This window comes from Esox lucius, chromosome 17, assembly GCF_011004845.1.
Source record: "Esox lucius isolate fEsoLuc1 chromosome 17, fEsoLuc1.pri, whole genome shotgun sequence".
NCBI classification, from domain to species: Eukaryota; Metazoa; Chordata; class Actinopteri; order Esociformes; family Esocidae; genus Esox; species Esox lucius.
In genome coordinates this window covers 36,781,183-36,797,161 of record NC_047585.1, presented here as the reverse complement: position 1 = coordinate 36,797,161, position 15,979 = coordinate 36,781,183, and the positions used below count along the sequence as shown (strand labels likewise).

Here is a 15,979-nt window from a genome sequence, read left to right as displayed (position 1 = left end):
TACTGTAGAATGGTAGGGGAAGTTTTATGTAATTGTGTGACCAATCTGAAAGTAAAAAAAAAGTGAACTTACATTTTCATTTTCAGAGGCCTCTCCATTCTTTGCAATAGGACCTGCACAACAGAATGAGCATATACAACATGTGTGTTTGCTATACATAGAACAAATATAGGTAGAAAAATAAGTCGTTATTTGTGTATTTATATAAAGTATAGACAAAAAAAAATGTTGGCAGTTATTTCAAGTTTGTAAAACAATACAGTATTTTCAGTATTACATTTTTTTTGCACTCTTAATTTAAGATTATCTTAGTCAACTACAATAAATTATCTAGGTAGCTGGATCCACAAATCAACATAGATTTCTATTTCCTCCCAAACACTTCTTGTCTGAATATTTTATATTAGTGATGTCATCATGAAAGTACCAAGCTGTAAACCACAAACCATGTAGGTTATTAGATTAGCTACGCTACATCAGCATAGCACCCTGCATCCCACTTCTGGCTTCCCTCTGAAGCTAAGAGTGATCAGGTCTGGTCGGTCCCTGGATGGGATACCAGAGGCTACTTGAAATGGTGTTTAAAGGCCAGCAGGGAGCGCTGTTCCCTCTGGTCTAAAGGACCAGGAAGAGGAAGTAAAGGGAACATTGACATCTGTAGGGTGTAATGTTGCATATTGGATGTTAAACGGTGTCCTGACTGTGTGGTCACTAAAGTTACTGTTGCACTTCATAAGAGAAGGGGGGTCAACCCTGGAGTTCATGCTCCATTTATAATCCGGCCAACGGATCATCCCTGGCTTTCAACTGGCTTAACAAATATTATTCCCCTCTTCAACCCCTGTAACATTGCAGGGCAATAAAAATAAATTAATAAATATACTGCAGTCAAATAAACAAATAACAAAAGGCCTAAGGACCTAAATTGAAACATGCAGTTTAAGGCACAACACAATAATTTCATCCTGATTGATTTTTGCCTAATTGTAATCTGGAAGACAGCTGGTAACGTTATAGCAGTATTTTTTGCACTTGTATTAGTAAAGAGACAAACATTACCACAATTTCCATTGTCAGTTATTCCATATTGGTCATATTCTTTATGAACAATATTGGAAAGCTCAGCTTTACAGTAATTTTTTTTATTATTGAAAGATAAAAAATAAATGTATATAATTGTGTGTGTTAATTATTATATCACCTGAGGGCAGGAATGTGGACGGTACAGAAGAGACGGCAGAATAGAACCCATCATGGCCTGAATCCACCATGCCTCCACTCCTCATGTCTCCCATCACCAAATCTACAACTGGAAATGTAATGCAAAATGAATGACAATATGTTTGTACTGTAGTACTGTAGTACTGTTAACAGTGTGTTATGTTTAGTGTATTTGTTGGTCCATACCTTGGTTGTGATCATCCTGTTGGACAGATCTATAAGCAAAGAAAAGGGCATTTAAAAAGGTTCTAATAAGAAAATGTCATCATGGACAGCCAATGTTTGACTGATAAACATAAAAAAACACAACAAGGGGAATGCTTACCTCTGAGAATAGTTCTTCTCTGTAAAATAATGTTGGCTATATTTATTATACTGAATATAAAATACACTTTAAAATTAAAGAATTTGACAAATGCTCTTGTGTATACCAGCAGTCTGCAAGCATTTAAAGTTGCATGTGTGATTTATGACAATTTACAGACTTGGATTTATATGAAATAAAAATTAAGCAAATATACAGCTCTGGAAAAAATTAAGAGACTACTGCACCTTTTTCTTTCCTTTCCAAAAAAGTTGAAAAGGAAAGTTTTGAGTGAGGAACCGATGCGCTCAATTTGCAGTGGTCTCTTAACTCTTCTGTTATCATCCTACATAAATGGTTAACTATAAATCCTCTTACTTGAATTAATAACAAAAGTAAACTAAATACACCTCTCAAAATTAATAACATAACAGATTCTAAATAAATAACTAAAATAATTAATCCTACATAAAAATGTATAACTAAACTAAATCCTTTATTTAAAAAAAAGAAGAAATGGCCTACTAACGTTTATCAGCTCCTACCTAGTCGCCCAAATCCTTGGTAACCACCCATCCATAACAACCCTATGTCTGAAATGTTGCCTTTTTTAAATTAGTTTTTTACATCATGTATTGTAGTATATGATTTGGGTAGGGTGGAGGACCATGTATAGTGGTATATGATTTGGGTAGGGTGGAGGACCATGTATAGTGGTATATGATTTGGGTAGGGTGGAGGACCATGTATAGTGGTATATGATTTGGGTAGGGCGGAGGACCATGTATAGTGGTATATGATTTGGGTAGGGTGGAGGACCATGTATAGTGGTATATGATTTGGGTAGGGTGGAGGACCATGTATAGTGGTATATGATTTGGGTAGGGTGGAGGACCATGTATAGTTGGTATATGATTTTGGTAGGTTGGAGGACCATGTATAGTTGGTATATGATTTTGGTAGGGTGGAGGATCATGTATAGTGGTATATAATTTGGGTAGGGTGGAGGACCATGTATAGTGGTATGATTTAGGTAGGGTGGAGGACCATGTATAGTGGTATATGATTTGGGTAGGGTGGAGGAAAAGGGGATATCAGTGCATAATCTGTGCCAGATCCAGACAGATCCACATCCGTGACCTCCGCATCCACACCAGGGACTTGGTACCTTTTGACCAATAAGTTTATCTGGCTTAATAAATATAAAAGAGTTTGACCAAATAGTGGTCAAAAATAACTAAAATATATCTAATAAAAAACAAAACTGATACAATACGCGGCAACAGAGCTGTTCACCAGCTGTGGTGGAATATTGATAGATAAAATACTTCATTAAAAACTTTTAAACCATGGTTGTTATGTTGAGATCCATGGTTGTTATGTTGTGTCTTTTTGACCATTAAACCGAAATGTATTGAACTTTCCATAATTCCATAAAAGGGATTGTGTTTATTATAATCATCTTATCTGCTTATTTAGCAGTTATTTCATCACAGTGTGACTGTTATAGCTCATTCAACCCAGCACTCTAAATTTACAGATTATGCACTGGGAGACACCTATATACACTGGTCAAGAAAATGAAGGGAACACTAACATCACACATCGGGTCTCGATGAATGAAGTACACTGATCAGGCATAACATTATGACCACTGACAGGTGAAGTGAATAACACTGATAATCTTGTTACCAAGGCACCTGTCAGTGGGTGGGATTTATTAGGCAGCGAGTGAACATTGTGTCCTCAAAGTTGATGTGATAAAAGCAGGAAAAATGGGCAAGCATAAGGATCTGAGCGAATTTGACAAGGGCCAAATTGTGATGGCTAGATGACTGGGTCAGAGCATCTCCAAAACTACAGCCCTTGTGGAGTGTTCCCGGTCTGCATTGGTCAGTACCTATCAAAAGTGGTCCAAGGAAGGAAAAGCGGTGAACTGGCGACAGGGTCATGGGCGACCAAGGCTCATTGATGCACGTGGGGAGCGAAGGCTGGCCCGTGTGGTCCGATCTATCAGACAAGTTAATGTAGCTCAAATTGCTGAAAAAGTTAATGATGGTACTGATAGAAAGGTGTCAGAACACACAGTACATCACGTTTTTTTGCGTATGGGGCTGCTTATACGCAGACCAGTCAGGGTGCCCATGCTGACCCCTGTCCACTGCCTGTCCAAGTGCCTACATTGGGCATGTGAGCATCAGAACTGGAACATGGAGCAATGGAAGAAGATGGCCTGGTCTGATGAATCACGTTTTCTTTTACATCACATGGATGCCTGGGTGCGTGTGCGTTGCTTACCTGAAGAACACAGGGCACCAGGATGCACTATGGGAAGGAGGCAAGCCGGTGGAGGCAGTGTGATGCTTTGGGCAATGTTCTGCTGGGAAACATCGGCCCTTCCATTCATGTGGATGTTACTTTGAAATGTACCACCTACATGAACATTGTTGCAGACCATGTGCACCCTTTCATGGTAACAGTATTCCCTGATGGCTTTGGCCTCTTTCAGCAGGATAATGCGCCTTGCCACCAAACAAAAATTAGGAATGGTTTGAGGAACTCAATAACGAGTTCAAGGTGTTGACTTGGTCTCCAAATTCCCCAGATCTCAATTCAATCGAGCATCTGTGGGATGTGTTGGACCCATGGAGGCCCCAACTCGCAACTTACAGGACTTCAAGGATCTGCTGCTAACATCTAGGTGCCAGATACCACAGCACACCTTCAGTGGTCTAGTGGAGTCCGTGCCTCAAAAGGTCAGGGCTGTTTTGGCAACAAAAGGGGGATCTACACAAAATCTTAACTGTACTTTGTGTCATTCGTTGAGAACAAATTGACGTAACAATGGTCAATGCAAACCAAAATCCCCAACCGATTGAGGGCTGGATTCAAACCCACACTGAAAATCAAAGTAAACAGTTGAAATCACAGGCTGTTCCAATTTCATCACAGCAACTCATAATGTGACTCAGTAGTGTGTATGGCCCCCATGTGCCTATATGCACTCCCGACAACGTCTGGGCATGCTCCTGATGAGACAGCAGATATAGTCCTGGGAGATTTCCTCCCAGACCTGGATCATGGCATCAGTGAGCTCCTGGACAGCCTCCTGGATGTCCCAGATGTTCTCAATTGGATTCAGGTCTGGGGAACATGAAGGCCAGTCAATGGCATCAATGCTTTTGTCATCCAGGAATTGCCAACACACTCTGGCCACATGAGGCCGGTCATTATCCTGCACCAGAAGAAACCCAGGGCCCACTGCACCAGTGTAACATTTAATCCCGGTACCCAAGTTGGGGGACCGTTGGCTAGCACGTAGAGGTCTGTGCGACCTTCCAAGTATATACCTCCCCAGACCATCACTAACCCATCACTAAATCCCAGTAATGCTGGATGATTTTGCGGGCAACATGACGTTCACCACGGCGTGTCCAGAGTCTTTCACATGTGCTCAGTGTGAATCTGCTCTCACCTGTGAAAAAAACGGGGCGCCAATGTCATGGGGCATTGTCAATTCAGAATGTCAATTCTGGTGTTCTCTGGCGAATTCCAATCAAGCTGCACGGTGCTGGGCTGTGAGCACAGGTCCCACTAGAGGACGTCGGGCCCTCATGCCACCCTCACAGAGTCTGTTTCTGACAGTGTGGTCAGAAACATGCACAAAAGTAGCCCACTGGAGGTCATTTTATAGGGCTCTGGCAGGGCTCCTCCTGTTCCTCCTCACACAAAGAAACAAATACCGGTCCTGCTGCTGGGTTGTTGCCCTTCCACAACTTAGTCCAGCTCTCTTTTGTTACGGCCTGTCTCTTGGTATATCCTCCATGTTCTTGAGACTGTAGTCTGAGACACAGCAAACCTTCTTGCGATGGCACATATGGATGTGCCATCCTGGAGGAGCTGGACTAACTGTGCAATCTGAATGGGCTGCAGCTACCGCCTGATGCTACCAGTAGTGATAAGGACACTAGCAAAACTAGAGAAGAATCAGTCAGGAAGGATAAGGATTGAGCAACTGTCTTGTGGCCACCACCTGCAACACCATTTTGTGGGGTTGTCTTGCTGTAGCATCTCCAGTGCACCTGTCGTCACTTTCATTTGCACCAAAACAGGTGACATTGATTCACAATCGCTTATGCTTCCTTACAGGACAGATTGCTATTAACTGACTTGGTGTTATACTGATATAGTGGATGTCTTGTGAAACTCTTCTATTAAATTATATGTTGTTTGGATGTTATAGTATAATTATTTTGCTGAAACAGGCCCCCCCCTCCCCCCGATTCCACCCACTGTCATGCAAATTGTACCAACATTTCGGCGTAAACTATGTAATCTGCCCCCAGGGCTCCATTAGCATTAAATCCACAATCTGAGGCAGAAGTAACCGTGGAGGGACCTCTTCCGTCAAACCTGACTGCCCACCTCCAGTTCTGTTAAAACACTGTCCTCAATAAGCTTATCAACCTTCCATCCCAAGCTACTGGCTTGTCCACTAGTTAGTATATTCCCAACAGTTGCAGTGGGATGAGAAGCATCAAAGCCTTCCCATCTACTGGAATAAACCAATTTCATTTATCTTCAATATCTAACGTCATTTCACCTGTCTGTACAAATAAGACACTAATGGGTGATGATTAAAACACAGTAATACAATTCTATATAAAGACCTGTACTGAAGTCATTTGCATTATAATGAAAAAGTTTAATGTTTGCAAACAATTTTAATAGTATTTGAACTACTCACTGGTCTTCCTGCAGAGACAGACAGCTGTCAATCCCAGCAGAAACAAGCCCAATCCAGAAACCACACCCACTGCTGCCAGCCATAATAGTTTCACTGTTTGGTTACATTGGGAGAGCTCATTAGGTCTTAATCCCAGTGTCAGTACATTAACAATAGTCAGGTGTTAGAAAAACACTTTGATATTAGTCAACTAGAGAAGGATACTTACCCAGAAGGCTATCTTGATGGTTTGAATTCACAGAACTTTCTGTGAAACTTTGACCTTACATGCACAAGCCAGAAAGAGGAAGTTTAACAGACAAACACCCCAACCTAATAAACACCTTTAAAATAAAACTGTGGCCACACTCACTTTTAGTTGAAATCTGTGGGTTGCCAGTTGTCAAAGTAGAACTAACAGATAAGCCTGGTGCAAAGAATAATAGGATCTGATTATACAATGATTATACAATGATCAATTAAATATGAACCTCTTTTGTGAGGCATTTTATGTTCCGCCCAAACAACCCAAAATGTTTATGGCACCAACAAAAAGAGAACTAAAGAAAATATTCCCAATGACCCAAACAACAACAGTTAGGCTTAAAACATTGTTTCTTGTGGCCTACAACTGAAGGTGTAGCTCTCTTAGAGTGTCTCAGTCCTACTGAAGTTTCTTCTTCTGTGGTGGGGTATTGGGCCTAACATTCCTAAACAGTGTAATGCCAGCTATTACTAGATGAAAGAAGGTTTATTCATAATGACAGAGCTTTATTGCCAATAAACTTGCAATTGAATCAAAAGTTTAAATGATATATATATATATATTTATACAGACCCGGAAAATAATTTAAGACCACTGCACCCTTTTCTTGCCTTTCCGATAAAGTTGAAAAGGAAAGTTTTGAGTGAGGAACAGAAGCGTTCAATTTGCAGTGGTCTCTTAATTTTAACCCTTCTGTTCCTCACTCAAAACCTTCCTTTTTGACTTTTTTGGAAAGGTAAGAAAAAGGTGCAGTGGTCTCTTAATTCTTTCCAGAGCTGTATACATATATGTGTATATACATATATAAAGACTCTGTATTTTAAATGACTCTGGGCTTAGCGGGAGGACATATAGGAATAATATTCACTGTAATATCTTAGCTGCTGAAATACAGATGTCCAAAACCATTAGCAACCTTTTAAGGGTTTCTTAATACAATAAAATTGGTATATACCAGATATAGTATTCACTGCAGTGCTGGGGATCAAAGAAGAGGTGAGCTCTGTTGAGAAGAGAAACGTTTTCATATCTTAGTACAAAAATATGCATCTATGAAAAGGTATATAGGTTGGAGCTTTAGTAAATGAGGGAACCATTATTATCATTAATAGTGGGACCTGCTTGGAAGCAATAACGGTTTAGGGGCATAAGCACAAATGTCTTAACATTTGGGAGGGGTCGAAAGTCCTCTAGTCATTGAAATAGTATTTTTATAGACCATATTGTCTCAAAACTCTCATGTGGGTGGGCCAGTTCCACCCAGGCCCATCCAGTGCACATGTCCCTGAAATAGACTACATAATAATCCCATTAATCTACTTTTATATACTTCTCTCCCCTCCTAATGTCAAAATGTCCAATGAGGGAGGAGATTCAAACTACTAACCTTTTTGGTTTCTGGCCCAGAGCCGTTACAATTAACTGACTAGCTAATGCTACATGCCAGAGGGAGACTGTTCATCAACAAAACAACTTATCACACCAGATGAAATCTAGCAGACATACTCACCTTCAGTTTGACTCTTTCGGGTGTCAGATGTTGGAGTAGATGAAACAGTCAGACCTGGTTCAAAGCAAAGTTTGATCTGGTTATACATGAACTCAAATGTTCTTTCTCCCAGTGTATTTATATTAAGACGCATTCACCTAAGATTTAATCTAGGATATAACTGAATATTTTGCGTAAGATATTGTATGGATTATCTGCACTCGTATCCCAGATCATCCTTGAGGGACCTACATAGTATTTAAATCATTTCATGACTTTAGTTAAACCTGGTGAGGGTCACGACCTTTCAAACATAATATGTTCAGGGTCTTGTAACAGCATATCACAACCATAACCGTCTGGGTTTAATACGGGCATGGCCTGGCCAGGGGGAAGCATCTGGAGATTTATTGGTTTCATTGCACTCAAGTAACTCCCTCAGGTGTCTCAGGTGCTTGCAGACATAACTGGTGAGTGGGCGTGCACTAACACAAGTTGACCTACTGTATGTGACTTCCTGATTCCAGTGCAGAGAAAAAAGCACAATAGCTGGATGCAGATTCTCAAGATGAAGGCTTCAGAAGGCTTAAAAAAACCCTTGTCATCTCCCAAATCCATTGGTAGTTGTAGTGAGGAGACCATAGATACAATTGTATTAGGAAATTGGGGAAGAGGAAAATACGGAGTGGAAAAGGCCATTGGTGTCTGAGATGTCAGGTATAGTCTCCTCCCCCGTTCAATTAGGTACAACTGGATGGTGAACAAACCTGATGAATTTGCAGTGGGGGTCAAAGGAGAAGTTGAACCTGGTGAGAAGTGATAACTTGTTGAACAAGAACAAATGTAAATGTGTTTGCTTTTGTCATCCAGGAATTGCCAATAGATCACAAGAACCATTAGCAGCTGTGGATCTAAACCGGTCGGAGATTTCAAAATTAATATTGTAGTCATTTAGACACTCTTATCCAGTGCGAATAATTAAACCAATTAGGGTTAAGTTAAGTGTCATGCTCACAGACCAAACAACAGATCTTTCAACAGTAACAGGTCAGAGATTTAACCAACCTTGCAGAAAAAGATTTTAATGGCAAACAAGACCAGACCTACTTACTGCTAGTTGGTCTCAGTGGGGCTTTGTGGGTACTAACAGTACTAATAGTACTAACAGTTGAACCTGCTGGAAAGTGAATTAATTCTGTATCAGATACAAGAATGAAATGATTTCTGTAAGTAAACAACATCTAAAGTATTTTCTTAGAAAGAACATAGAGAAGAATTGTACTCTTCTGATTGTTGCAAAAGAAACAAAACAGATGTTCAGCCTACCTGCTGTAGAGGATGTCTGTTTAGTTGTTGGATCAATGATCATAAGATCTCCCAATAGATCTAAAACATACATTTTTTGTCTGATTATACTGTAGTGTTACTAATGTGATTGTAAAGTCAAAGATCTCATAAAGACTTACATCTCTAATATATATGTATAGAAAATGACTCACTTGTTATAATGTACCCGTCACTACGTGGAGAGAGAGAGTTTCGTCCTGAACTCACTCTGTAGTCACAGCTCACCTTCTGACTCCCTACTGACTGTAGATGTCTGATCAGATCATCTTCAGTCACAGTGAACTGACAGAACCATAGATTTGAACTGGATGATTTTTTTCTCCAGATCTTTGTCTTCAGGATACGATGACTCTGGTCTCCAACATACAGGTTACAGGTTGTGTCATTACCAGCGTGTCCAGGAATCTCACAGGTGATGAAGATCTTCTCCTCATTATGACTGGAAGAAATCAGTGGTTTCTGAACTGTGAAATAAAACACAACATTCATATAAAACAGTGAACCTTGACAAATAAGATTGAAAGTGGAAGATGCAAAATGTTGTGATGTTGTTTATTACTCCATTACCTGTGAAGTTGTATCCATCACTGCGTGGGGAGACAGAGTGGGAGTCTATGTTCTCTCTGTAGTCACAGCTCACATCTCTCCTCACCTTCAGACCTCTGAACAGGTCACTCTTAGACACACTGAATATGCAGATCACCTGAGTGGATGATGATGTCCTCATCCTTCTGGCCTGAGTCTCTTTGTAAGGATGAGGCTGGTCTCCAGTGTATAGGTGACATGTGCTACCATCACTGGCAGACTCAGGTAGAACACAGGTAATAGAGATGACATCAGAAGACTCGTCATTTATATTTATCTCTGGTTTCTGTAGTTCACCTGTGAGGAGAAAACAGCATAATGAGAACAATGTCCGTTATGGTGCCAGAATGGGAAGGTTTAAAATAACAGTTGGTCAATTGGATCAGTGTATTAAGTTGGATGATATATTTTACCCAGAATCCTCAAAGAAACAGGGTCACTGTGTGTTGATGGATAGTGAGACACAGAGACAGGTGGAGGAGTGTCAACCGTCATCTGAACTGAGTGTCTCTCTCTGATGAGTGTAGGAATCCCTGTCAGACTGGGCTGAGGGAGGACTGTTAGAGGGTTGAGTTTGTCAATAGTCATTTACAAAGTTTAAGTAATCGTATAGAGCATATTCACAAATACAGTCTATACAGAATGCTCACAAGGTAATGATTTACAGCGTGTAAAGATAACTTTGATTTATGCTAGTATTATTTAGTAAAATTAAAGTTAACAAAACGGCTATTACTCAAAATGATTGTAATTCAAATTCTGAATCATAACACTGGTCCTGGGCTTTGATGAATTGGAAGAAATCTTTGGAAGAAATTGGAAGAAAATTCCCCAGTCTTGCAATTATGAAAAGTGAGAAAATGTACAGCACAATGGAAATCATTTCACAATAATGCTAACTTAGCACTGACGTTGCTGACAGCTTCTAGAGTACTTAATATAACACTCTAGATAGGGGAAGTCTGGGAAATGACTAAAATTTTAATTGCCTGTAATTAATTCAAGGCTCTGTTATCAAGCAGTGGTCATTCTTCTCTGGAATCAATACAAAATTATAAAACATTGTAAAAAAACATTGACAAGATGACAAATGGAATAAGACACATTTTACAGCCAAGAGATTCACAAGTCAAGTAGTAAAAGTGGAACAAATAAAAGGAATATCCTGAAACAAAAACATAATGCAATTTGGACTGGATGAATAACTCACAGAAAAGGAGGATAACCAACAAGAGAAGTCCAGCTGCCATATCTGTTATGAATGTCATTTTTCGTGGGAGCCTGAACCCGTCAATGTGACTTCACAGGATGTCATTGGTGAAAGACAAGTTTGAATAGAGAAGTAGTTACGTTTTAAAGGTCATGTGTCTACCCAAGACAAAAAGAAGCATACTTAAAGTGTAATAATTAAGAAACACTTAGTAAACTAAATACTATTAAAATAGTACTGTTTGAATTGTGTTGATATGGACCACTAATTTCACACTTTACTATGCTTACATTACCCAATTTTAAATAACATTTTAGTACTCTTCAGATATACTTATGCATTTGAATGATATTGTATCTTTGAAATACGTCAGGAGTGTAGTGAAAGTGTACTAACATGCCATTTCCAATCATGATTTATAAATACAATAAAATAAGTGAGTCAATATTTACAGTGTATTTAAGTGTATTTAAGTAGTACTTTTACTTTTTAGTGTACTAAAGTACTCCTTCATTGGTTCCAAAATAATACACTTTTAGTATTCTGCTTTTTGGCTTGGGTGGAATACAAAGGCAAATTACATTCAAAAATGAAAACTGACCCAACTTTGCTTTAAAAAGAGATAAGAAGGAAAATATTAAACAACAGGAACAATAGTGATAATGATAATGAAGGCAGAACAACAGGAATCAATCATAGTAAATACATAAATATTAACTATGTGAACATCTGATTGTTCCGTGTATAAGATCAGGTCTTAGCTGTTTGTAGATAAAAACTGCCTCTGAGCCTTATAGAACGACATGCTCAAGATATAGATTTGTTCACAGGAAACCCACAGAGACTGTAAGAAGGCAAGCGTGGACTATAATTGTGCAATGTGTATCTGAACAATCAGAATACCTTATTAGTCAGGTTTCTTGTCTGTAGCCATGTTGCAACAGCTGATGTTTGTGGTTGGGTTTGATGATTTCTAAAGTGTGTAAGAACTTTTTAGGTACTTGTGTTTGGCGAGTCATGTTTATTTCAGAACAGTGCAAGCCAATCAATGACAGAAGAGAAGACAGGAAAAGATGCAAGGAAAGAATGGAAGCAAGGAATTGACTTCACAGAAATGGGATGTGTCCTGCAAGGTACTTCATTGTCAGCACCTGATCTGATTAACCATGTCGTTTGCCACTGAGTAGTTTGAACAGCATAAAACTGGAATCAATCCCTTTTTGACACTAGAAAATAGTCATTCTGTTTTTAAGTTAGTGGTTTTAAAGAGCCTTACTGGAGTGTCAGCTTTCTGAAATGCCACCTAAAAAAGCTGCAACCTCTGAAGTAATTCCAGAGTCTTCTGATGCACCCAAGAAAGATGAAAAAGTGTTGGCAAAAGCCAAATCAGGTTAGTGAAAACTTGTGGTTTAGGCCAATTTGAGAATTGTAATGTAATGCAAATTGTCTCATTATAGTTATGGCTACTGATTTTTATTCTTGTTAGATTCCAGCAAGGCACCACCTGTGGCACGGAAACCTGCTCTTCATCCACCAACAATGGTCATGGTGAAAGAAGCGATTACGGAGTTGGACTCAAGGAAGGGTGTCTCCTTGCAGGCCATTCGTGGCTACATAACTGAGAAATATCCATCTGTGGACCCTATAAGGTTGAAATACATGATACGCAAGGCTCTGAGCAAAGGAATCGAGGGAGGGGTTTTGGTTAGGCCAACAAACTCAACAGCCACCGGCGCCCAGGGGAGGTTCCGGGTAAGTCGTCCTATACCTTCGTGGAAGTTGGTATGTGAGGCCCAGGTTGATCTCTAACAAAATGTCTTCCAAGGTGAATGGGTTTTAAATGTGGTACGTTGTTTTATTATCCCCTTAGGACAACCTGTTCTGAAGTACAACCATTTTTAGGCCAGAGTGCTTTGGTTTGTGTGTAGAACCCTCTGTCAAAGCTTCCTTATTTAAACTCACAGGTGTGGTTCATCCCACTGCCAAACAGTCCTGTAGGTTCAGCCCACTGGGTTTTCAGCAGAGTTCTTCATACAACAGGGGAATTTAACACTGGGCGTTGAAGCCAGTTCCACTCAATTGTTTTTCATTGCAACTCTCTAATCAGTGACCTATTCAGACCTGGGACACCAGGTGGGTGTCATTAATGAGGTAAAACAGAACCAGCAGGCTCTGGCCCCTGGAGCGTAAGCATTGAGTACACCTGTCATATAAGGTTTGCTGTTTAATGTAGCTGTGTTCCCTCCCTCTTAACAGCTAGCAGTCAGGGCTAAGGTGAAGGCGCCCAAGCTAAAGACCACTGAGAACACGGATCCCAATCTAGAGAAGGCTCCACAGACTGCCAAGGCTGGACCCAAGGCCAAGGAGACAGGTGAAGTACCACTGGAAATGATTGTGCTCAGTAACTTGACTGTCTACGGTCTGCCAAACTGGACCGTGTAATTAGTTCCTGAGCTCCATCCAGGGCAATGAAGGACATGAACAATGCACATAATTCCATGGGTGTCTTCTCCTTTCTGGTGTCATGCGTGCCCATGTTTCTCACCCTCTAGATGCTGAGAAAAAAAAGCCTGTGACTAAAAAGCAGAAGACTTCAGAGGTGAATGTAGTTTCAGTTGTTTTTTTACGGTTGGCATGGGTTTAAAGTTGGGTTTTTTTGGGGTGTGAGTGGGGTATTGTTCATTGTTCTGGGCATTGTTACAATTTCAGATGACTCATAATAGTCTTGCGTCCTTTCACTTCAGGACGCAAAACCTAAGAAGGCTGCCAAAGTAGCGTCTGCTTCTAAGGTACCTCCTGCTAAGAAGCCTAAGGCCAAGAAGCCTGCCGAGGGGGTGGCCGAGGACCAGTCCAAACCCAAAGCAAAGACCACCAGGGCGGCCAAGGGCGAGGGGGCGAGCGAGGGGGCAGCCAAGACAAAAAAAGTAAAGGCTAAAGCTTCCCAGAAGCCTGCAGCGGGCGGCAACGGTGAGACTGCCCTTCCTAAAACCACAGGGAAACGAGGCAAGAAAGCGGTGGTAGTGGCGGCAGCAGCAGAGTGACTTCACACAGTTCCTCTACATGTTGGGTTTTAATAACGCACTTAGTGTTTTGGTAGTTGTCTTGTTCAGTTGTACTGAATATAGATGTTCATATTTAGTCATACTCTTTCTGTAGGCAGGTGCCATTCAGTGTGGGGGGGGTTGTGGGCTTTGAATAAAGTGGGTTTTTTTGAAATCCTTGTTTCTGTGCTTTTTACACCTGCTTTATGGGTAGTCAAAGAGGCCTGGTAAAATATACTACAATGGTTTTCTGTTCCATGGACAAATTATGGCTGGGTGTTCTGTGTAGTTTGGACTAACATTTAAACCAACACATGCTTGAACCTTAGTCAGGGTGTGTTACTGTTCTGGTAGAAGACAACTGTGCCCCCTTGTGGACAAACCATCCAGTCTGCCCAATAGGGGATGCAACTCACTTTGGCATACCTGCAATCACAAACCTGGCTTTCAACCAGGTCAGAGCTGGGTTTAGTTAAGTGGAAATTGTGTTGCACTGAGAGCACTTCAGAAAGGGCGCTGTGGTACTCTGTCAACATTTATAGTATTACTAGTATTTAAGTTAGTGGTTTTGATACTTTTGGGGCTCCTTGTGAGATGGTGGATTAAACTCGTGGCAGTTACTAAGACCAGTGAAATGCCAATTAAGGGTGCTGATTGCAAATTCACCTTTAAGATTGTTTTAACATCTAAAACTTTTTCAGCTGTTTTTTAAAAAAAAGAATCGGGGGAGGGGGGGTTGATTAAATGCTTAACTCCTGTCCCTTAGTACCTAAAACAAACCTTTTGCAGCCCTGGGCAAGCACACCCAATTCAATGTAGGGACGTAATTATTTCAAAAGTGGAAACCGGTGTGCTTTGCGTGCTCTATAGAAATATGTACTGTTGGGGGTAGCTGAGAACTGAAGTTGGGAACCACTGCTTTATTAGATAAGTTCCGGAAAAGGAGCCTAGATCGCTGGGTCATGTTCTTCCAAATCTGTTCGAAAAAACACCTGGCCCGGGAAAGGAACTTCCTGCAGTTCTAAACGTTCTGCTATTAGGCAGAGAAGTTGAAATGACATTTAGCCACACACATTAAAATGTTCAGTGGCTACAATATTACCTTAACTGAAGTAATGCAGATGGTCTGCTGATTTAAATTTTAACAACCATTAAATACACACCGGTTATAATATACACAAAGCCAAAGTTGAAATCATTGTAATTCTAACACTTAAAGATGTCGAGGTATAAACATCAGCGAGCAATCATATGATGGCATGAATAAAAGGGACCCCAGGTTAGCTCGTTTCGGAACAATGACAGGAAAAGTAAGGTAGAGGAAGGGAAACATCTCTAGTTGGATTTTACACGTACCCCATTTAAATTGCTTACAGCTATGTGCCATGGGTATTCAGTAGTGTCAATGTACCTGATGTTTTTGAGTGGCACCTGAAGTTTAATTGACCTGTCAGATAAAATACTTGTACGTTTTCTGTGAAGTCAAAATGGTATTCGTTTTTTAAAGTGTGTTTATAGTGGAGAAAATGTAGTTCAATCTGTTCGTGGTACTAAATAAGCCACACGTCATTTCAAAATATATATACTGCGGTCTGAGAACCACTAGGTAAAGTCACTGATTGCCTCAAGCCACAGCCACTTAAAGAGTAGTAAACCAGTTTGTTCAAGAACATATTGTGCAGAAGTGTCATTCACTACATAGTTGTTTCAGTCAGTACATTGTATATTTAAACAAACAAAAGACACCTCAAACATCTGATGTGAAAAGACATGATTGGTCGAGAAACAAAT

At 40.3% G+C, this 15,979-nt stretch overlaps 2 protein-coding genes across 6 annotated transcripts in view; one reads left to right on the top strand and one right to left on the bottom strand.

Annotated features, from left to right (window-relative positions):
• Positions 1 to 11,237, bottom strand: part of LOC105016864 (putative GPI-anchored protein pfl2) — a 72,540-nt gene extending 61,303 nt beyond the window's left edge. For 2 of the 5 annotated variants that reach the window (XR_004574705.1, XM_034287593.1), the window contains exons 1-4: positions 11,148 to 11,237; positions 10,351 to 10,494; positions 9,920 to 10,234; positions 9,505 to 9,816 (exon numbers count right to left, since the gene is read on the bottom strand). Coding sequence is in view for 4 of the 5 variants with exons in the window: in XM_034287593.1 (XP_034143484.1) it covers positions 9,505 to 9,816; positions 9,920 to 10,234; positions 10,351 to 10,494; positions 11,148 to 11,205 (829 nt within the window). In the remaining variant the exon portion in view is untranslated. Of the gene's footprint in view, positions 1 to 72; positions 114 to 1,201; positions 1,310 to 1,407; positions 1,437 to 1,546; positions 1,566 to 6,272; positions 6,366 to 6,480; positions 6,535 to 6,624; positions 6,679 to 7,471; positions 7,520 to 8,026; positions 8,081 to 8,772; positions 8,812 to 9,116; positions 9,201 to 9,331; positions 9,392 to 9,504; positions 9,817 to 9,919; positions 10,235 to 10,350; positions 10,495 to 11,147 lie in introns of all 5 variants that reach the window. The other 3 variants (XM_010880983.4, XM_034287591.1, XM_034287592.1) reach the window with 3 other exon arrangements.
• A 1,155-nt stretch (positions 11,238 to 12,392) lies between these two features.
• Positions 12,393 to 14,363, top strand: LOC105016863 (protein B4). The gene is made up of 5 exons (XM_010880982.5): positions 12,393 to 12,537; positions 12,634 to 12,899; positions 13,404 to 13,518; positions 13,700 to 13,746; positions 13,892 to 14,363. The coding sequence occupies exons 1-5, from the start codon at positions 12,444 to 12,446 to the stop codon at positions 14,186 to 14,188; spliced, it is 819 nt and encodes a 272-aa protein (XP_010879284.3). The 5' UTR covers positions 12,393 to 12,443; the 3' UTR covers positions 14,189 to 14,363.
• The last annotated feature ends 1,616 nt before the right edge of the window (positions 14,364 to 15,979 follow it).

Excerpts from the sequence above, each read along its gene's own strand:
- LOC105016863 (XM_010880982.5), top strand. The coding sequence starts at position 12,444 with ATGCCACCTAAAAAAGCTGCAACCTCTGAAGTAATTCCAGAGTCTTCT. Across the intron at positions 13,519-13,699 it reads ACCCAAGGCCAAGGAGACAG|ATGCTGAGAAAAAAAAGCCT; the intron begins GTGAAGTACCAC and ends CTCACCCTCTAG. Across the intron at positions 13,747-13,891 it reads AAAAGCAGAAGACTTCAGAG|GACGCAAAACCTAAGAAGGC; the intron begins GTGAATGTAGTT and ends CTTTCACTTCAG.